The following is a 22,076-nucleotide window of genomic DNA, read 5'->3' as shown; positions in this document are numbered from 1 at the left end:
CTTTAAAATAGAACATATTATTTTTATTTTATTATTTAAATACGAAGTAAGTATTAATTTTTTTTCTTGGATGTCTTATTGTTCTCAGAATATGGCACTTGGGTATGATTCTATACGTGACATCACTCCTCTTGGAGACAAATGGAAGATCAAAGTCAGAGTCATTTGTCTGTATACTATATTTGAATTTCATCGTCCAGAGGTGGTGAATAGCCTAGAGTTAGTTCTTAATTATTAATGTTATTTGTAATTTTTCATACCAATTTTAGTTATCATTTCGTTTTGCACATCAATATATAAATGTGAATTATTTTGCACACAATTTATAGATAATAGAGTATGGTTGAATTTTGCTTTTTACTTGAGTATTTACTTTGGCCCATAACTTTTTTTCTCTAGCTTTTATACTTTATTATGTATTATTATAGTTAAGATTGATAGTATATTTCTTTATTTGTTAAAAATATATAATATTAATTAGAATATTTTTTTTATCATCACATAATAATTTTTATTATTTTATATTATTATATTATCCGTGTATCGCACGGGTCAAAAACTATTTAACTAACTATGCTCGGAGCCGTGACAGAAGCCGTGAGCTGACAAATTGACGACAAATTCATGCAACCTCGTTGCTGCCTTTTCCTCCAAGAAACTATAATAATATTCCAAAATTCCTACCGTATCCCATTTGACCGCATAAAACCTTTTGTGCGCCCAACCGCATAAAATTCCAATCCCTCCTATCTCCTTTGACCAAGCGGTTTTTTTTTTATAATTTTTTTTTTAATGCAGTTCGATTTTCACTAGCAGTGTTTTAATACCTATGCAGACCAAAATTAAAGACATAAAAATGTGTGTAACAATATGCTCGAATTGCAAAAACTAATAAAAAAAAAAATATATATATATATATATAGGAGAAAAAAAGAAAAAAAGGCACAAAAAAAAAAATAGGACCAACTAAAATAACGGACCACACGTCGTTACACTGACATGTGGGACCCGCAAGTGCGGGGCCCACGTGTCAGCGTAACATCCCACCGCCGTAGGGGGATGAAGCCCTGATCCAAGGGTGGATATCACGCTTCCGCATGCGCCACGGGTCCTATAAGGGGGCCCGGGGCTTCTAGAAGCGACGAAGGTAGCGGGGGCTTCTTCGTCTCCTCCCTCTCGTTTCCCTCCTCCTAAAAGAGAGGAGCGGTGTCCTCTTCGCTCCCACACGTTGCGGCTCCGCCCACCTCTCCCCTCTCCTAGGGTTTCCACAAACTGAAGGGGGAAGAGAACGATGGTGGGGTGTTCGCGCCACAACCTCCCCTCTTGGATGAGCGCGGCGTCGCGGGTCGACTTCGACAACCTCCCGCGCCCGGCGCCCGGCGGCGACGCGGCGGATCGGCGGCCGACGCGGAGTTGGGGTTCGCCGAGCGGGCGCTCTCCGCCGCCGGAGCCGCGTTCCTCTCCGCGATCATCGTCAACCCCCTCGATGTGGCGAAGGTGATCGGTTTCGAAACCCCAGCGTGATCGTGTGTAATTTGTCTCTTGTTTTTTGGCCCTAGATGAATTTTGTGTTGTTTTTCGTGTGAATTTTGGTGTTATTTAGCTAGGGATTTAGTTTTAGGGCTCAGCTATTTGCTTTGATTTTGGTTGCAGACGAGGTTACAGGCGCAGGCGGCTGGGGTTCCGTATTATCACCCCTCGCAGCATCAATGTGGACGAATGGCGTCCCTCGGGCCGAGCGAAGTATGATCTCTGTCACTTTTGTGTTCCTCTCTTTTCTTGATTTTAAGAAAGTTAGTAATTTTGATGGCGAATTCAATTACGATGGACTCATGCCGTGCCTTTTGGCATTTGTGCAAAAGTTGATTCTAGGAGGCTGAATGGGTTGAGATAGTTAAAAACTATAATCTCGAATGAAAGAGGCTGACCATGCATAGAAGACATCATTAGCACATAAGTATTGATAAATTAGCAGGCAGAGAGCGACTGCAGTGGTGAAAGTGTTTACATTTGAGTTTACAGAAACTGTAAGTGACGTGTTATAATTTATGTAGTTTGTGCATCCTTTGGGTGTTTAATGTGAGGGGATATGTTATGGCTATCTTAGATCTCTTGTTGGCATATAAGATAAGCGATAGAGTCAAAGTAAGGTTCTATTTGTATGCATGTATGGATATGTGCATGGCTATATGCAACATATGTGCAAATGGATTTTTGTCTATCTGCTGTTATAGCATTTGCATTAAAATATAGATATTAATTGACTTGAGTTTGTAAGGCTAGGGAAGATGAATCTGTTGTACTCTTCCATCGAGCTCAGATCATTTATAAACTATGGCACTGTGAAATTGGAATTGAGGGGAAGTTGTGCGCACAAAGAAGCGTTTGGATTATGTAGGTACTTAAGCAGCCACTGTTGACAACTTTGATGTGTAGAGCTCAGTCTAAGGATTGTGCCATTATTTCAGTAATGACCTCTTGCTGAAAAAATGTTGCAATATTATCAGAGTAGTTTGAATGGTTGAATAGTGATGTGGAGAGGACAAACTAAAAACAACCAAAAACAAAAACTGAGGAAAAGAAAGCACAGGATTAACATGTCTCGGGCAGATAGGCATCTTTTCCTTCACAAATTGAATGGTTATATATTACATTCAATTTAGCCAACCTGATGATATATAGTGGAAGTTTATTCTCAGGATAGAGCCTGAATTTGAGCCTTTCTAGGTCTCTTTTACAGAGGAGCACAATCACAAGCAAATACTGTTTAACTAAATGCATATCTCTGACTATCAAAGGACTACAAATATAAAATAAAAAAAATGTTACTTTCACTTGATTATTTCGATTGAGTGTTCTGACAGCTCTATCAAGTATGAATTCCTCAATGAAGTGGCTTTGACGTTTTAAAGAGTAGAGATGGCTTGGCTTATTGTTTTTATTTCCATTTTTCCTAGGCAAACGTTATCTTACCATCACCAATGAGAGAGAAATGTATTATGTATATATTTGTTTCTCACATCTTACCATCACCAATGAGAGAGAAATGTATTATGTATATGTTTGTTTCTCACATCTACTTGCCTTGTGACATGGCGAGATATGGATAAGATACAGTATTATTTATGCATCATTTCATCGAGGATATAGATAGCATTTTATATTTTCCGATGGTCTAATCCACTTAAATAAAACATCTTATTCTTCGTCTTATCTTTTCTTAGCTGCTAACTTATTAAAATGATGTGCAGATGCTTTCAGATTTCAGATGTTCACCAACATGTACTCGCAGTGTAATATTTGGGACAGAGCCAGTCTGCCCCTCTGATTGTTTTCAGTACAAAGGAACTTTGGACGTCTTTTTTAAAGTAGTTAGACAGGTGAGAGCAGTGACTAATTGATTTTATTCCTTGCTAATTTTTCTCTCTTTCTTTATGTTGACAAGTTACACTTCATCTTATTTGCTTTCCCTTTATTTATTTATTTTTTCCTAATTGGGTTGCAAACATCAGGAGGGATTTGCTAGATTATGGAGGGGCACAAATGCAGGCTTAGCATTAGCTATACCAACAGTGAGTTCTTCATCCTTTTTAGATTATTATTGACCAGAAACAATATGTTGCTAAAGTATAAGGAATACCATTTGAATGCATGACTATTATATTTAATTGCATATGTTAGCTGATGGATCTCATTTATTTAACACCTAATTTAATATTCTTATGATTTGCTAACAGGTTGGAATATACTTACCCTGTTATGACATATTTCGCAACTGGATTGAAGATTTCACAACCTGCAATGCTCCTAGTTTAACACCATATGCTCCACTAGTTGCAGGTTCAGTTGCACGCTCATTAGCATGCATAGCTTGTTCTCCAATAGAGCTGGCAAGGACACGCATGCAGGTATAATCGTAAATTCATGTATTCATAGATTTTCCAAATCAAGAGACCCATACATATTTCATTTAGGATCCTTGGCTTTTAATAATATCGCATTCTTTCATTGTTTCATGTTCCAAACATGCGGGCGACTCAGTCCGATGAAAATTGTTTTTTATGTGTGCGCTAATCTCGAAAGCTGTTTATCTGCATTTGCCTTTTGAATTTTTACAAAATCAGGTTTTCTCATACTTTGCTGCTTAATATTGCTTGCTAGAAATCCTAAGCAGGTAGTTACTTGTTTCACCATTTACAGGCATATAAAGAGTTTCAAACTGGAGTGAAGGCCCCTGGAATGTGGAAAACATTACTTGGTGTTCTATCACCATTAAAGAATACAAGTCAAACTAGTATGCATTTTACCTCCATTCTTTGTATTCATTTTTGCATGTTATCCTTGCATTAGTATGAACAGCATCATTTTTTCCTTTGGATGGTAGCAATTGGATTCAATTTTCGTTGTCATCATTAGACTACATACCTGTAAATTTGTTTTATGTTAGCTGCCTTTTGTGAAAAGAAATTGCCATTAATGTTTTGACATTGCAAGCAGTACAAAACTATCGTATTCTGTGGACTGGTGTGGGTGCACAACTTGCTCGTGATGTTCCTTTTTCTGCTATATGCTGGGGTACTCTTGAGCCGGTGAGGTCTCATTCGATGACAATATTTTGTGCTCTTGGTTTCAGATTTAAAATCACAAAAGCCCTTTAAAACTTTTTCCAGATTGTAATGTGATTCACTAATTTGATCTCGTTAAATAAAATGTACTAACTTTTTTCCCATAACAATTTGGTCCAGAATGCTTGATTTGGTGCAAAAGTCTCACTAGTTGTTGAATATTTCTTAGTTTTGTTTTGTTCAAACAATTAAGTCAGCTCACAAAGTCTAATCTGGTGTGAAAAGCCTCAATGGAATGGTTGATATAGTGATATTTGCTAACTGTAATTTATTTTTCTTTTCACAAAGTCAAGCCTTTTGGGTTAAACTGAAACAGGAAATAACTTAGTTGCAATTTTACAAATAAAGTTACTGTATTGAATTTCAGTTTGCAAAAAAACTAATGAGATTTTACGATTATATGCTTTTCTTCTTGACCTGTTGAAGCCTTCCCTCAGTTGTGTTAATATCTGTTATTTTCATCCAACATGCAATCATATCATTTTATTTTGGCCACTTAGCATGTTGGTTGAATATTTTCTGCAGACTCGTCGGAAACTCCTTGCTTTAGTTGGTGAGGAGGGCAATGCAGCTAGCGTTTTAGGAGCAAATTTCTCAGCTGGTTTTGTAGCAGGTACTCTTGCTGCTGCTGCTACATGCCCCCTAGATGTTGCAAAAACAAGGAGACAAATTGAGGTTGGTTTCTTTATATCTTCTGTGTATCTTTTCATCCTCATTCCTCACCATTTATTTTAGTATTATTAGAACTATGAATAGCAACCATTTGAAGAAAGATATCACCTAACAGTAATTATGTAAAGAACACTTGGTTCCATTATGTTCTTTGGCTTGTTTGTTTTAAATTTTGTACACACTTTTCCTGTTTGTTGCTGGAATTTTTCCTGAATTAACTCAGAAGAGTACTAGTTACCGAAATATCTATTTAAGTCCCCAGCTTTTAGGACAATTTTTTAAAAAAACCTAACTTTTCATCTTTTCATGTAGGCCCTTTAATTTTAATTTTTTTCTTACAAAGAAGTCCCTGGTGAGCATCTTTCAATAGAATTTTGGAACTTTTGGTAATATTTTGGTAATAGGCTTATCTTTTATCCTTTCACCATAATATGTTTTCCCTTTTAATTTGATATGTATTTGACGTTGATAAAGTTAGATTATTATGTGAGGAGGGGTAAAGTTTTAGTAAAGAGATGCGTCTATGATGTTTACAAGGGTGAATCTGCAAACAACATGGGGATCTAAGGGAAAAATGCTGGTATTTATTCTTAGATTTCCCAAGAATATCTTTAGTCGGGAGTTTTGTGAAAGAAAAACTAACAATTCAGGGACTTGCATAGAAAGATGAAAAGTTCGGACCTTGCTGAAGTTATCTTACAAGCCAGGAACTTACTATATAAATTACCATACTTGTACTTGTTATGCACAGTTGTATGCTACACTGACACTTAAGCATATTCATTTCAGAAGGATCCAGAGAAGGCTATGAAAATGACTACAAGGCAAACATTATTGGACATTTGGAGGTATTCTTCTTCAATCTTCCATAATTCAAGTTTGCATTTAATGCACATACTAAGTTAGTGTTGCATTGTCAGGGCCACCGAATGTCCCTTTACCTTTGCTTTCTATTCATACTCATCTTCATATGTTCTTCATGCTATCATGTTGACGAGAGATATGTGAAGTAGCTTCATCAACCAACTTACGTATTTAAGTTAATTCCTGTTATTATTATTTTTGGGCATAGAGGTTTATTGTTACTATGCTGACAATGATTTGAAATTTGAGATGAAAACACTTAAAAACTGAGACATTTTAGTTTGTGATAAATATAAAAATATAAAAACACCATTCTCTATCAGTTTAAGCTTTTAGAGAAAACGGTTGTTTCACATATTAAAATATCAGAGTAGAAGGCCTTGAGTTCGAGTTACGCTAAGCTCCTAGCATTATTGATTTCTTCCTGTTTAATCAAGTCCACGTCATGGGCCTAGCAGAAACTCTTGAGCCTAGATGTGAAGGAGAGTGTTAAATGTAAGAATATAAAAACACCGTTCTCTACCAACTTTTAGAGAATAACGATTATTTCATATATTTAATATGGTAGCAAAACAGGAGGTCCTAAGTTTGAGATATGTTAGGCTCCTAACATAATTAATTTTCTCTAATTTAATTCAAATCCACGTCATGGACCTATAAAAGAGTCTCGAGTTCAGACGTGCGGGAGTGTTAAATATAAAAATATGAAAACACCATTTTCTATCAACGTAAGCTTTTGGAGAAAAACAGTTGTTTCATTTAATTTAACAATTTGGATTGGCTTTGACCTGAAAATCGGACCTCCGAAACTGAAAACATTTTCTGTTGTTTTTTGAAGAGATCTTGAGAATATTTTGTTTTGCAGTGTCTCTCTCTAGTCGACTAAAGTTTGTTTGCACTGTCAGATTTTAACAATCAATTGGCTTGGTTAGTATCAAATTATTGTTGAAATAACTTGCATTATTATAAAATTTCTAGTTATTGTATTAATTTCATGTTCTTTTCACCTTCAGAGGCTTTTCAACATATGTAGCTGGCAACTGAAACCACAAATCAATGGGACCAAAACTTTAGCAGCTAGGACTGAAACCAGAACTAGAACTATCCCTTGATAATTTGGACTGCTTAAAACACTTGCTGGTCGAAACTATAGTGTCAATTTTTTTTAGAAAGTTTTAGTTAAAGTTCACACTTCACAAGGGCCTCACTAGTCATTACATGCTATTCTTTTGAGAGATCAACACATGCTATTTCTCTTTCCAGGAGTGGCGGAGTGAAGGGTCTCTTCACAGGTGTAGGCCCACGAGTTGGGCGGGCTGGGCCCTCTGTTGGGATCGTCGTTTCCTTTTACGAAGTGGTTAAGTATGTCTTACACCAAAGGAACACATCATGATCAACACACAGTTCGCTTACAAGGTTCCATCTACGTAATATTATTAGAAGCGCCAATAGTCTGCAGTAGTCGGCAGATTGACACGAGCTGCGACATCCGTGGCATGGTGATATTGACAAAGTAGGAATAAATTACTCATCAAGCAGACACATTGGACTCGGTTCATCCGTAGTGTAGTGATATTGACAAAGTAGGAATAAATTACTCATCAAGCAGACGCACTGGACTCGGTTAATGTTCGTATGACTGACTCATCAGATTCAATGAAACTGCACTGCCAACAGAAGTATATACTTCGCTAATTTCATGATCAGTTTTACTCAATTCCTTTAGAAAGATGAAGTCTTATTGGGATTCGAAACTGTTAAGGGTTCATCAGGAGTCGCCGCACCTTTGTGTTCCGTGGTCAACCAAAAGTGCTTACCAAATTTTGTCGAAGATATTAAATCATCTCATCTCTGTTAGATCGAGAGAAGCCTCAGTTTTTCTTTCAGAGATTATGTTGTAGGGGCTAATTTTCTCTCTTTTTTTCTTTTTCTTTTTTTTCCTTTTTTCATTTCTTAAACCATAAGTGAAACACCCATTTTACGTTTTTATTGTTACCAATTCATTTATGTGCTTTCCAATGTTTGTGTGGTCTCCCTTTTTTCGCATGCTTCTAATGGCTTAAGCTTGTAGGAGAAATGATTGTTTCGTAGGATATATCAAAACAGATTTTCAGATCCATTTATTCCAGATTCGAATCATTACGATTTGAGTGTCGCCTAGCTATGTGTTGTTTTCTGACAGTTGTATGTGCAGAAAATGCCTGTGTATGCTGTTCGCACTATAAGCGTGCTGCCGATCATTATCATGTGGAAGGTACATGGAAAAAAATTCCCTCGTATTATCGTCGGATTTCCTTTTCTCGGTGATTTTGTTATCTTCTAGGTGAGTTGAAGCTCATCAGACTCAAAACTATCCTTTCGACGGACAGTCGACGCACTTATTTACTAGAAATGCTAAGTCTACAATAAAAAAAAAAAAAATTGTAATCTCTATAATTTTTCTTCCGAGAATTGCAGAATTTATTGACCTTTTGTTGATTCTTAGTTGAAAAAAAAAAAAAAAAATTAGGTGATACAATTTGTAGAGAAAGGTTCGCTTTTATTTAAAGGATAAACTTCATATATCACCCCCGTGGTTTCGCATTTTCTCATGTTAGTATCCTATAGTTTAAAGTGTATCAAATAAGTGTTATGTGATTTTATTTTTATCTTTTTGTCAGCTTCTCCGTTAATAATTCGTGAAATTATATACTCCGCCTAGGTTTATTCAATATTCACTTAAATATATTTTAGTTTTAACTTTATCACTGATTTAAAGTGGAATCAATAATAAAAGGATAAAAATAAAACCACAGGACACTAAGGGCATATTCGTTTCACTATGAATGAGGATGGGGAAGTAGTTTTCGGTAAAAACTGACCACTTCCGCTGTTTGGGTCACCGTAATATTATTACGGTCGAAAGTTCACTTCATCCAAAATATCGAAGTTGACTTCGCCTTCTTAGTGGGCAAAGTCAATTTCGGTGAGGTGAAGAGAAATAGTTTGAAAACTTTAATTACACTCATAACGTTAGGGTTACTCTCCCTCTCTTCTCTCCCCTTACGCCTCCACGTTCACCCCCTCCCTTTTTCTCTACGGACCCAAAAAAAAAAAAGCCTCTCTCTCCCAAGCCTGCTCCTCCATCTTCTTCGATCCCGATCATTCCGGAGCCCGATTCTCCATCGGCGGTGCAGGTTATATTATTCATCATCTTCTTCTTCTTTTTTGTGTTTTGGTTCTTTAATCCTTCTCCGATATCGTTTGTATTATTACTTTTTTTTTCACTTTTTTAAACACTTATCCTATATAATATATAATTTAAGTTTCAATATATCTTTTATTTAATTTATATATTTCAAATATTTGTTAAATGTTAATAATTTTTTAACTTTAGAATTTTATTTGTTATATGCAAAAAAAATTAATATAATTTTTTAAATTTTATTTTATAATTATATATATAATTATATTATTTTTTATTTATTATAATTTTTTATTTACTAAGTTACAAAATAAAAAGTAATGTCATTTATTATGAGGTAAGTTTACCGGAGGTGTACGGATTAAATAGTTTTCGGTGAAACAAATAACGGAAGTGGAGAACTACATTCTCTACGTCATCTATTTATTACTAAACAAACAGCAGAACTGACAGAACTTCACTTGCACAACAAAAAATAAATAGCGGAAGTGAAGTAATTTTTACCTGAACTCTAGCTCAACCCAAAATTTATTTCAACTCAAAGTTCACTTACGGTGAAACTAACATGCCCTGATACATTTTAAACCACATGGTACTAAAGTGAAGTGTGAAGCCACATGGGTGGTATTTGAAATTTTTCCTAAATTAAAGTATTTGTAGGTTTAGAATCTGAAATGAGTTGTGGACTTAACAAGCTCTTTTTCAATAGGGGAAAAATTCACCATAATATATTGGGAGGCTGTTCTGAATGGAATTGTACTTGAGGGGGTCCTCACCAACCCTGCTATACCCTTATATGCAAAAAAAGAAAAAAAAAAAAAAAAAAAGTATAGAATGCATCATATTATTATTTTTTAGTTTACCCATTCTATCATAATTATAAAAAATATTTTTATTATATTTTTTATAAAAAATTATGGTTGACTGATTATTAATAATGTGATGTAAGTGGCTAAGTGCTACATTGTAGACTTCCTCTCTATATAGGGGTGGGTGAAGGTGAAGGATAGCAGTTGCAAGCCATCCCAATCCATTCTAACTGATGGCCACCCTCCCATTCTTCCTCCTGCTAACACTCTCTGCCCTGCTGCCCGCCTCCCACGGCCGCGGCGACATCGCCGTATACTGGGGCCAGGACAGCCGCGAGGGCACCCTCGCCGAAGCGTGCGCCACCGGTCTCTACTCCTACGTGATGATCGCCTTCCTCAACGTCTTCGGTGCCGGCCGGACCCCCGCCCTCAACCTCGCCGGCCACTGCGACGCTTCCTACCCCGGCAGCTGCGCCTTTATCGGCGGCCATGTCAAAGCCTGCCAGAGCAGGAACGTCAAAGTCTTCCTCGCCCTCGGCGGCGCTGTCGGCAGCTACTCCCTTTCGTCCTCCGAGGACGCGCAGGGCGTCGCTGACTACCTGTGGAACAGCTTCCTCGGCGGGTCGTCGGGCTCCCGACCCTTCGGCAATGCCGCCGTCCTCGACGGCATCGACCTCGCCATCGTGATGGGGAAACCTGACCACTACGACAACCTGGCGAAGCACCTGAACCAGCACTTCTCGACGTCGACGTCGAAGTACTATCTCTCCGCGGCGCCGCAGTGCCCGTACCCGGACAAACTTCTCGGGTCAGCGCTCAACACCGGGCTGTTCCAGTTCGCGTGGGTGCAGTTCTACAACAACCCGCCGTGCGAGTACTCGGCACGCAACGTCCAGGAGTTCAAGAGTGCGTGGATCGAGTGGTCGAGCTCGAACCACATCGACGCCGTGTACCTGGGACTCCCAGCGGCCCCCAATGCCTCCGGCAGCGGGTACGTTCCGCCTGCCAAGCTCGTCAACGACGTGCTCCCCATAGTGCAGGGGGCGTCCAGGTACGGCGGGATCATGCTGTGGAGTAGGTACTTCGACATCATCAATAACTACAGCAGCAACATCCACAAGTATGTAGCTACAGAATTTAGCTCTTTCGCAGAATAGTTTGTTAGTACGTACTTCACTGAGACCGAAGTTCGATTAGTGCGTACTTCACTGGTTAAGTAGGTTGTGTTTGCTGAATGCTTTTGAATAAGGGAGTTCGCTGCGTACTCGTCCGCTGTTGTGTGTGAATCGTGCATGTCAAAACTTCAGCTCTGTGCGAGGGCCTGGATTTGGCCCTAATTACGTATCGAAGGCTTGGAGCGTGTACATGTCTATTGCGAACTACATATGAACGCACGGTTTGTGTTGAGAACGTTACTTTTACGCGCGCTCTCTCTCTCTCTCTCTCTCTCTCTCTCTCTCTCTCTCTCTCTCTCTTCTTTTTCTTTTTTTTTTTTCAGAAATTGCTACAAGATTTTACAGTTACGGTATCAACTTTAATGCCTGGTAGAATTTTTAATAATAAATGCTGCACTGTATTTTTCGAAATTTTAATAGAACTAATTTTTATAGCCTTTAATATTTTGTGACTTATCTATAAACAAACGTATGCAGTTTTGATCTGAAATCTTAATTCATATAACTTGAATCTACTACATAAATACTTTAAATAAAAAAAAAAAAAACTTCAAACATCACCCATATGGTTTCGCACTTTCTCACTTTAGTACCCTGATTTAAAGTCTGTCACATTCGTACCCTGTGATTTTTTTTTTTTCTTTTTATTATTTCCCCCGCTAGTTTTTTTCGTTAAATTAGTGACAAAGTTAAAACTAAAGAATACTAAAGTGAATATTCGATATATTGTAGGCGGAGTATCTAAAATTTGTTTGTATGTGATTTAACGAAAAGTCAATAGAGGGACTGATAAAAAAAAAAAAATAAAATTACATGGTACTAAATTGATACACTTTAATCACAAGGTACTAAAGTAAAAAAATGCGAAACGACAAAAATGGTATTTAAAATTTTTTCTACAATCTAACAAAACGATCGCCCATTGAAAAATACAGGAGGCCTCTATGTTTTTAAAAGAACCCTAGATGGACTCTATCGCAAAGAGACCAGCTGGGGGTGCTTTTTGAAGAACGAAAGCTTTTGTACTCAAAAAAAATTTTTTAACTTATTTTTTATCTTGAAACTTTCAAATCAATAATAAACTCCATTAGATTGGATTTAAAGTATTTGAACTACCTAAATGACATACTTCGTTATTATTCACCAAGCGATCGATGCAATTCAAAATCAATAATTTTAATAGTTGATGAGATGTTTTGCAAGTTTAACTTTGCAAAAACATCCAAATAATATGAAATTTTGATAAAAAATTCTTCATACCATCTAAAGCAAGATCTATATCTCCGATAAAAAAAAGTGTCGCATTATCACCTTATGTGAAATTTTTATTTTTAATTGTTAAGTTCCAATTCTCTCAATCACTTCATATATGTAATAAAAATATCATAAAATTTATTTTCTAAATACATCATATATCATATATTTTAGATTAAATCTAACTGAACCTGTCATCCGTTCAAAAAATTTCATCATCGAAAACAACTTGATAGCACATATATGTCTATATACTTTTAAAAGCACCCCTGCTAGACTATTACAAACTTTTTTTTGTGTTTAATTTTAGTGTCTTAATTCACTATTATCCAAGATGCATAAAATTCTTGATTTTGATATTGGCTTTCTTTTCTAATATCTAATTTCTGTTGATTTCAAGGTTAACAAAATTAATTAAGGCTTTTATTGGTCAAAATTTTTGACTTTTTTGGCCCCTTCGGGATCGAATCCTGGCTTCGCCCCAGTGTAGTTTGTATTTGACTATGTAACATTTATCATACAAACTAAGTCATAAAATCAAATGTAATGCTTTGGATATGATCAACTGCATCAAAAACACTATAACCAAAAATCTTTATACTTTAATCCAATTCCGCGGCGTAATGAAATGACAGAATCTACCAAACAGAAGAATCATTTAAACAAGCAGGGTAGAATATTTTCAAATACAGGGGAAGCTACACACTAATATACATATTTGTTGAGAGAGACACAGATTATTGACTTATTTCCAACGATAGAGCATCCAAATTGAATAATACAAAGTAATATTAAGAAGCACAGAAAACAAGTTTGTAATTCAGAGTTAGGTTTTCTGCAAGTTCATAGTAGCAAGCATTGAAGTAATAGCAGCCATTCAACATGGAAAGTCGAAAACAAAGCATCATTTACCAACGAATTCTAATAAATTAGGAAGCACATACGAAACCCAAAAAACCTCTTCTCTATCGCTAGCTACGAAGGTTACAATAAACAAACAAAAAACAACAACATTTTAAGTCTACTGATGCAGGATAGAGTACACTTACATTGAGTGGTCTCCGCCGCAATGAACAAACTCTTGCATCATAACCATCCACCCATCCACGCATCATGTATCATGAGCACCAAAAGAATTTAGAGACCCGGCAAGCCATGCAATACATCTTTTAACCTACAGTCTCCAATTGCTCAGATTTGCAATCCTCAAACAAGGTGTCATATCTCAAGCCCCTCGCGACCTCAAAGAAATGAGCGACCGCCTCTTCTGGGGTCTGAACAAGAACTCCATGGCCCAGATTTAATATATGACCCCTCCGGCCTGCAGCCTTGACAACCCTAGGAGATCAAATAAGAATGCAGAGATATCAGGCATAAGTCAAAACAGAGCAAAAAAAGGTTCTTGCGACCATCAGAAAGATTAGTACAACTGCATATACTGTTGATTAAGCTGAGGTTAACGCAACCTGCATAAGTTACAGTTAATGCTCGGTCCTAGCATAATTGTAGCTTCAAATTATACTCAGTTGAAACCATAGATCTGTGGTAATTTTTCAAATGTTCAAAAGGAAAAAATAATCTAATTCATGATATACAGCACTGAATACACTATGCACTTACTTTTCTCTGAAAATCAATTCAGTCCTGCTAAAAGTTAAAAACAGGAAACAAAGGAACAACAATCTTAATTCTTAAAGAAGCTTCTAGATGAAACATAGGAAACTATGTGCTTGCACAGTCATGTGCCTGTATAGTATTTCTCTTGCATACTGAGCATGACTAAGCTAAGCATCTACACTAACCCCAACCAAAATAAGTTGATATTTCAACAGAATAGGTTGACATTTAAATTAAATAAAAAACTAATGAGGAGTTATTGAATGCAGCCATTACCAGATTGAGGTAAGAACCAAAAAGTAAAAACATAAACAAATAGCAATTAAGAAAATTAAGCAGAAATCAATTACCTATGAATTTCGTCAGTCAGCACTGGGAGTGGGGAAAAGAGTAAGGCAGGGTCCACGTTGCCTTGCACGCCAATATCATTCCCAAGTCTCCTTCTCCCATCCGCCATATCCACCGTCCAATCGAGCCCGATCACATCAACCCCAGTTCCTTTCATGCGCTCAAGAAGGCCTCCATTTCCATTTATATACAGCACAATTGGCACTTGAGGGCATTGTTTTCTTACTGCACTCACTATCTGCAAATAGGGAAAAAAAAAAAAAACATAAAATAGAAGTGGTAAGTCTAAAGAGTAGCATAGATCCATAATCTCAATTCAGCGAAAGTAAGTTAAGAATGCAGAATAATTTACTAATATCAAGCATGTTTTCTTTTTTTCCTGTTGAAGTATTTACTAAAACATTTGAATCTGTGACCTTTCTTCATATATAACAATTCCATTCCTGGCTGTTAAACAAAATATCTGACATCCATTTATTTCTTTTTCTGCTGGAAAATAACTTTTTTTTTTTTGTCTCACGTAAACTGAAAAACAAAATCATTGTACATTTTTCAAGAAAACAGATTCCTCTTGATGGTAAGGGACGAACTTGCAACATACTACAAAGTATAGCATCTGTCGCAAGGACAAAGTCGCAATATAAGGATACTAGAATGACTATAAAAACATTTTTACCAATCTAACAAATATAAGGGTTGCATACAAAATTGAAGAAAATTTCAGAGATCATATATGCAATATAAATGGAGTTAACTCCGATGTTTATTATAAATGGAGCTAACTCTGATGTTTATTATACCTGTTTGATATATGGCTTCGACCAGTCCTCCCACAAATGAGGTGGGAGTTGTCCACCCCATGAATCGAAAATTTGTATACACTGAGCTCCCGAGTTTACTTGGAAAATAATATAGTCAGCTATTGCTTTTGTCAGGTGAGAAAGAAGAGCCCTCAAGACATGTGGTGCGGTATAGCACATTCGTTTTATAGTTTTGTATGTGCTGGTTGTTCCACCTTCCACCACGTAGGTGGCAATTGTCCATGGGGCGCCCACAAAACCCAGCAAGGCCGCATTCTCCCCAATCTATAAGTGCAAGTAAGATAGGGCTAAGCAAGATAAAGACATTGACTACACAAAAGAAACCAATGGTTGCTTCTTCACAAGCATGTAATATACCAAAATTTTGCAGCTCTCAAATGACGAAACAATAATATCAATTGCTAATTAGAGTATAAACTATAAAAACTGATGCAAGATATCTGGATAGAGATCAACAATGAAATGAAAGGTAGTACACATGTATCAAAAATCAAATGGAGGTGCCGTTGCTACATTTTAGAGTAAACTCACATATGGCATTGCATAGTTTCAAATCTTTCCATAACAGAAAGAAATTCAAAGAAAACAGAAACAAATAATTACAAAGGCAAAATCATATGCTCAAACACAGGAAATAAAAGATGCATATGTCAATGCTCACATACAGTGTAGGGTTTGCAAAGATAAATCAAAGTTTGGAAATAACCTAGATAGAGATGTAGGATCTTAAGCCACAGATTGAACAATGCCAATAGTAGATATCTAAAAGGCCTGACAACTGTAATGAGTAATCAACTTTCAAGAAAAGATTCAGTGAACAATGAGCTAGCATCACTTAAGGGAGATATTTTAGTGGAGCAAGTGAACCTTGCCAATTATCATTACCACCCTACTGGTGTAAAATCCCTTCACAAAACAGTGAAGGAAGAGAAGAAAATATTCCAAAAATGTCTTCACTACAAATCATAAAAGAATAGCATACACGAATATACCTCTCTGCGCAAGATTCTGAGAGATTCACCCACAAACTGAAGCTTTTCCAAATCAATGGGATGCAAATTTTCCAGATGCTCTTCAAACTGAACTGGAGACTGAATAATAGGACCCTTTGCATCTGATATTTCGAATGGAACGCCAATTGCCGGAAGAGGAGTGAGAATATCAGAGAATATTATAACTCCATCTGGCTTAAAAGCCCTCCACGGCTGCAACGTGATCTCCACTATAAGATCGACGGTCTCTGACCTCTCCCTAAATGACGGGTGCTTCTCTGCAAGCTTTTGATATGCTGACATGTATCGTCCAGCCTGGCGCATCATCCATGCCGGCGGGCGGGCAATGGAATTCCCTCTGGCGGCCTGAACCAACAGGGGATCTAGGACGAAATATGTATCCCAATCATCATTTCAACCAATTAACAGAAATAACTTCTCCTACATAAATAAGATATCGGTTACTATTAAACATTAATTATCAAGTACTAAATATTAAGGGCTTCTTCAGATTGTGAAACAAGTCATACAGCGATAACTTGCATTTGATTAGAATTTTGTCTGGAAATTGTATCATAAGAATTGGTTTTTAGTACTACGGATTTCTCAGATAGTGGCTCCACCTAAAAGTTGATTTTATAAAAAAAAATCCTGAAGAATCAGGAATGTCTCACTTACTTATAGCCAGCTCATAAGTCAAGTAACTTAGAAGACATATTGACTAACATGTTCTAGCATAAAACCAGGCCCTAGCATATCTCCAAGCATGATATCCAAATAGCAAATAATTTGCCCAGTTAAAGAAGTTTTTCAACAGTTTATTTCCATTGATGTAGCAGATTTCTATTAGTTTTGTTTAGTTGTTGCTATTACCATTCTACCCATGAACTATACCACCGTCCTCGCGATTTTGTACCAAGTAACCGATTAAAATCCTCAGTCTCGGCATGTAAGAAAACAAATGTAAAATATGTAGGCAAGTATAGTATTACTCATTCAAATGCGAACACATTCTACAAAGAGCTTCATGTAATAAGGAGGGCCCTTGATGCATATCAAGTGCTGTTAACATACAATCCTGAACACTCTGAAACAAACCCTATGCCCATCAATGAATTAATCTAATAATGTTCTTGATTTCAAGGAAAAGGCAATTGTTGTTGAGGTGTTGGATCAAATACCTAAAAGAGGAAAAACCGAGATAATGCTTTTCGTCTTTGACAGCTCTCCTAGCGAAAGAGAATTAAATAGCATTTGGTAGGATTGTAATCAATCACTTATTCAAGTGTTTTCCCCAAGAGGGCCGAAGCTGAAAAACGGCATTGACTTCAAAAAAGAAAAGGTTATTATTGTTGAGGCATTGCATAAAACACCTATAAGACGAAAATCCCATATGATGGCCTTGTTTCTCATGGTTCAATTGCAACATACAAACTAAATATGGGATAAAATAGGGATGGGATTGGAAAGTTTGAAGCCAAGAGAGAATGTGATAACAAATAATCAGTCACTATTCAAGCATTTTTGCCAACTGGCTCAAAGCTAAAAATGCCATTGACCTAACTAAAACAGGCATTGTCGTTGAGGCATTACATTAAACACCTACAAGACGAAAAACCTAGATGATGGTTTTGGCTCCCGCAGATCAATTGCAACATAAGAACTAAATAAATAGCATATGATGAGGTGACAAAAATGGGTATTATCGTTGAGGCATTACATCAAACACCTACAGGACGAAAAACCCAGATGATGGTTTTGTCTCTCGCGGTTCAATTGCAGCATAAGAAGAAAATACACAGAGGATGCGATGAGATGGTAATGGGATTGAGGAGGTGAGGGTTCACCGGAAGAGAGGTTGGCGCGAGGGGAGCTCGCCCACTTGGGCCTGGTGGGAAGAGCCCTAGGCCGAGGGCGACGTGGTCGGAGGAGGTCGAGGTGGAGGAACGAGGCGGAGGAGCCGAGCTCGGCGGAGGAGATGAGGCCGCTCATGGCGGCGGCGGCGGCGGCGGCGGCGGAGGAAGCGTTTATTTGGGAGGCGTGCGATGGGGGATAAGACGATGAAAAAGAGAGAGAGCGGGGAAGGGAGGAGTCGTCGACGATCCCGCGCTCTCTGTTTCTTATCTCCCGGTTTGGATAACTCCAGAAAAATACAACGGTTTTCTATTGGCTTAATTACACTATACTATATATTGTATTTCATAACTGTTTAACTTTTTATATTATAAAAATTGATAAAATATAATAATATAATAATATTTTTGAAAAAAATAATTAGTACAGTATAGTGAAGAAACTTATAAGTACAAAATAATAGAGTGTAATTAAGTGTTTTTTTTTATTCCTAAGAAATTTAGGGATGAGATACTTTCCTTCGGACCTACCGACGGTAACATAAGTGACAAATAACTTAATGATTGATATTTAAGATCCTAAATTTCAAACCAAGTTGTTTCATATTTTCAGCTAAATTTGTTTTAAAAAAATAAAGCACATAACGTATTACCTCTATCAATATAGAGAGAGAGAGAGAGTGTTCGGCTATGGTGCTTGTAACCAAGCACTTGGTGCTTGCAACTTAGATCTATTCCTTTGATTGTTTTCATTCAGTAGATTATACTATTTAATCAACCACTCGCTCAACCTTAGAGAGCTATTATTATTCTAATCGTATATTTTTTAATTGAAGGGCTGAAAATCTATAAACACCAATAACTTAATATTTTTTAAAGTATAAGAGCTCAATTTTATATATATATATATATATAGGAATAATTTCATAGATGCCCCTTTAGGAACTATTAATTTCATCAATACCCTTCCAAAATTAATAATATCACAAATGCCCTCCAAAATGTGAAAAATTATCATAAATACCCTCCTCTAGTTAAGATCCGTTAAAGCCCATTTGAATCTGAGTTAAATTTTTAAAATACCATTTTTACCCTTTATCTCTTTTTAATAGTAGAAATACTAATAGGTATTTCAAAATAATTTTTGTAAATCTAAATTTGAGTATTTAATATATAAATAGTAAATTAAATTATTAATATATATTAATTAATAAAAAATATATAAAAATTGTATTTTAAATATAGTATGTTTTTATCTGATTTTGGTTTTGTTTTTGGTTTTGGGTTTCGGTTCAGATTCGGTTTAAATATAGACCAAAACTATAACTGAATTTACATACGACGGGATTTTATTTTTTGGTACCTATAACTAAAACTATCCCTATTCAGCATTGATTAAACTTATCCCATTTTAAATCGAGTTTAGATAAAATTCCGTATCTATATCAATTCACATTCCTAATTAGTAATAGTAATTTTGAAATAAATTATAGATTTTATTTTTTTCCTATTTAAAAATAAATCACATAATTGTTTTGTCGATTGAAATAAAAAGAGAGTTTTGTTCAAAAGCTAAAATATATTATATTTCAGTTTTTTAATACACTTAATGCAGATAAAATTATCGAGAATAATTTTTATTAAAAAATTTTTTAAGTTTTCAAGATTAAAGAAAGATCGGATAATTTCTTAACATTATTTTCATTTAAATTTTTATATATAGTTATTTATTTGATAAAAAATAAATAGAGCCATTAGATTTGGTAAAATCATCAAAAAAAACTAAAAAATTCTTTTTTTTTTATACACTGAAATTAGGTTTTTTTTTTAAATAAAAAGTTAATGGGATATCAACTAAAAAATGAAAGTTGAGGGAGCTATTTCAAAACGGCATATAGTTAAGGGGGTTTTCATACATTTTTAGTTAAAAGATTTTTGAGGGTAAATAAGTTATTTTAAAAATTAACCCATCTTTAACCATGTAATAACTATAGTAAAACTAATATAACTAACAGTAGGGTATTAATGATAATTTTTTGTGTTTACAGGGGTATTGGTGATATTTTAAACTTTATAGGGGCATATATGATATTTTAAACTTTGGGAGGGATATCCATGAAATTGCCCATATATATATATATATATATATATATATATATATATAGTTGGGCTAGAATACTATCGGCAGCAAACAGGCTCCGCTGCCACCGCCTGCCACCCATTTGTTTTCGATGATAGAGCCTCCAAATCGACGATCGACACCGTTGAACATAATCTATATCACTTGAAGTGTTTAAAAATCAAATTTCAATTTTAACTAAACTCAGATTATTCACTCAGCCTATATATAATTAAAATATATTATATTTATATATTTTTTAATATATATATATATATATATATATATATATATATATATATATATATACACACACACACTGTAGTCTGTGAGCTATATAAGAGGGCACTATTTCATGGGGGGCCATTGACATATATGATCCAATTTTGTTGACATGTTTGTGTTTTCAGTGTCAACTTTTTAATGATAGATACCAACCACTGGAGCACATGAATGTAACAGCTAAATAAAAAAAGTACTTTGTACAAGCATGGACACATGTTTTAATATAATATAAAATAATAACATGTATTTGATGTGCAGGTACTTCTGTGGAGAAAAGCATATAGGAGGTGAGGGAGTCCAAAAGCACAATACCAAAAAAATAAAAACTATTATTTTAAGGATTAATATTAGTTGTTCATCATTATTTTTATTTCTTCTTTTATTTGGAACTTGATTGGCTATTCATTTCACTATTTACTATTTTCCAGTTTGAAGAGTAATGAATGATTATCATTGCCTTTGCATAGAGATATTATATTCCAAGAAATTTTTTGAACACCCAAGGGCATTGTGGTCCAGATAAATTAAATATTTTTATAGTTTTAAAGGGGTATATTAGATATTATTTATAATTTTTTTTAATTACTCTCATTAACAGGAACATTAAAAAAAATTGATGGCTAATAGTTGGTAGAGAGCTGTGAAATTGAATAAAATTACCAAATTTTTTATTTAATTAACTTGAATGACTTAAATAAAGTAAACAGAAGTTATAAATTTTTTAAAAAAAGTGTCAATAAAAACAAAACAAAAAAGGTGAAGTGGAGACTGGAGATCTTAATTTAAACTGACCTATAGTTGACAAGGTCTCCAAAACATTTTTATCAGCATTAATAACTGGTAAAATAGGAAAACAATGGGGAAAAAAGAAAAAAAAAAATTAATAAGGTGAGATCTATCCCTAATGAAAATATATTGATGGATATGAGCATTGCTGCATGTTTTTGAGTAGAGAAGTCACAATAAAAATATTGTATTAGAGCTTAAATGTTTGGAAAATAATGATTATTTAAAAATAGGAGGTTCTGTATTCGAGTCTCGTCAAACTGTTAACGTTATTTATTTTTCAGACGTGAGATAAAATGTTGAATATAAAATATATAAGCGATGTTCACTTATAATTTAAGTTGATGAATAATAATATTTTTATATTTTTATATTTAATAATTTAGAATCAGACCCAGTTTGGATATCTAGTTAAAAAGCTCAATAATTTTAATTTTTTATGGCTTCGACCTGTGAACTTGTACGTAATGTTTATTTCGGCTTCACTGCTTACATTAAAATATATCCTCCGAACCCCCACAAGAAAAAAGGTAATTCCACAATTGCTCTCCAATTGTGTTGGTTATTATCTTTTTGTGTTCTTTTTGGTTTTTACAATCAGATCCATAACTTCTAAATTAATTGTGACATTGGTCGTTAATCTTTGCTCTTTTTCATTTTGATTTCTAATCT

At 35.4% G+C, this 22,076-nt stretch overlaps 3 protein-coding genes across 4 annotated transcripts; 2 read left to right on the top strand and 1 right to left on the bottom strand.

Moving 5' to 3' along the window:
• Positions 1,157-8,193, top strand: LOC109709057 (mitochondrial carrier protein MTM1-like). The gene is given in 11 exon segments (XM_020231131.1): positions 1,157-1,391; positions 1,394-1,497; positions 1,654-1,743; positions 3,252-3,380; positions 3,513-3,572; positions 3,738-3,908; positions 4,201-4,294; positions 4,498-4,589; positions 5,151-5,300; positions 6,087-6,145; positions 7,425-8,193. Coding segments are annotated over 11 exon segments (1,179 nt in total). The 5' UTR covers positions 1,157-1,291; the 3' UTR covers positions 7,555-8,193.
• On the top strand, positions 9,178-11,575 carry LOC109712590 (hevamine-A-like). The gene is made up of 2 exons (XM_020236228.1): positions 9,178-9,337; positions 10,333-11,575. The coding sequence occupies exon 2, from the start codon at positions 10,388-10,390 to the stop codon at positions 11,309-11,311; it is 924 nt and encodes a 307-aa protein (XP_020091817.1). The 5' UTR covers positions 9,178-9,337; positions 10,333-10,387; the 3' UTR covers positions 11,312-11,575.
• On the bottom strand, positions 13,355-18,521 carry LOC109712575 (uroporphyrinogen decarboxylase 1, chloroplastic). Of its 2 annotated transcripts, none has more exons than XM_020236210.1 (5): positions 18,209-18,521; positions 16,362-16,744; positions 15,349-15,633; positions 14,551-14,786; positions 13,355-13,921 (listed from the first exon to the last, which is right to left on the bottom strand). In XM_020236210.1, exons 1-5 carry the CDS (start codon positions 18,351-18,353, stop codon positions 13,753-13,755), a joined length of 1,218 nt encoding a protein of 405 aa, XP_020091799.1. In that variant the 5' UTR covers positions 18,354-18,521; the 3' UTR covers positions 13,355-13,752. The 2 variants fall into 2 exon arrangements, with proteins under 2 accessions (XP_020091799.1, XP_020091807.1); XM_020236218.1 differs by having other exon boundaries at positions 16,362-16,802; positions 18,209-18,341.

Source organism: Ananas comosus, linkage group 1 (genome assembly GCF_001540865.1).
Source record: "Ananas comosus cultivar F153 linkage group 1, ASM154086v1, whole genome shotgun sequence".
Classification (NCBI taxonomy): Eukaryota; Viridiplantae; Streptophyta; class Magnoliopsida; order Poales; family Bromeliaceae; genus Ananas; species Ananas comosus.
The sequence above is the reverse complement of the archived record's forward strand: the minus strand, read 5'-3'. Positions and strand labels throughout refer to the sequence as shown.

Excerpts from the sequence above, each read along its gene's own strand:
- LOC109712575 (XM_020236210.1), bottom strand. The coding sequence starts at position 18,353 with ATGAGCGGCCTCATCTCCTCCGCCGAGCTCGGCTCCTCCGCCTCGTTC. Across the intron at positions 14,787-15,348 it reads CGAAGCCATATATCAAACAG|ATAGTGAGTGCAGTAAGAAA; the intron begins GTATAATAAACA and ends CCCTATTTGCAG. Across the intron at positions 13,922-14,550 it reads CTGACTGACGAAATTCATAG|GGTTGTCAAGGCTGCAGGCC; the intron begins GTAATTGATTTC and ends TTGATCTCCTAG.
- LOC109712590 (XM_020236228.1), top strand. The coding sequence starts at position 10,388 with ATGGCCACCCTCCCATTCTTCCTCCTGCTAACACTCTCTGCCCTGCTG.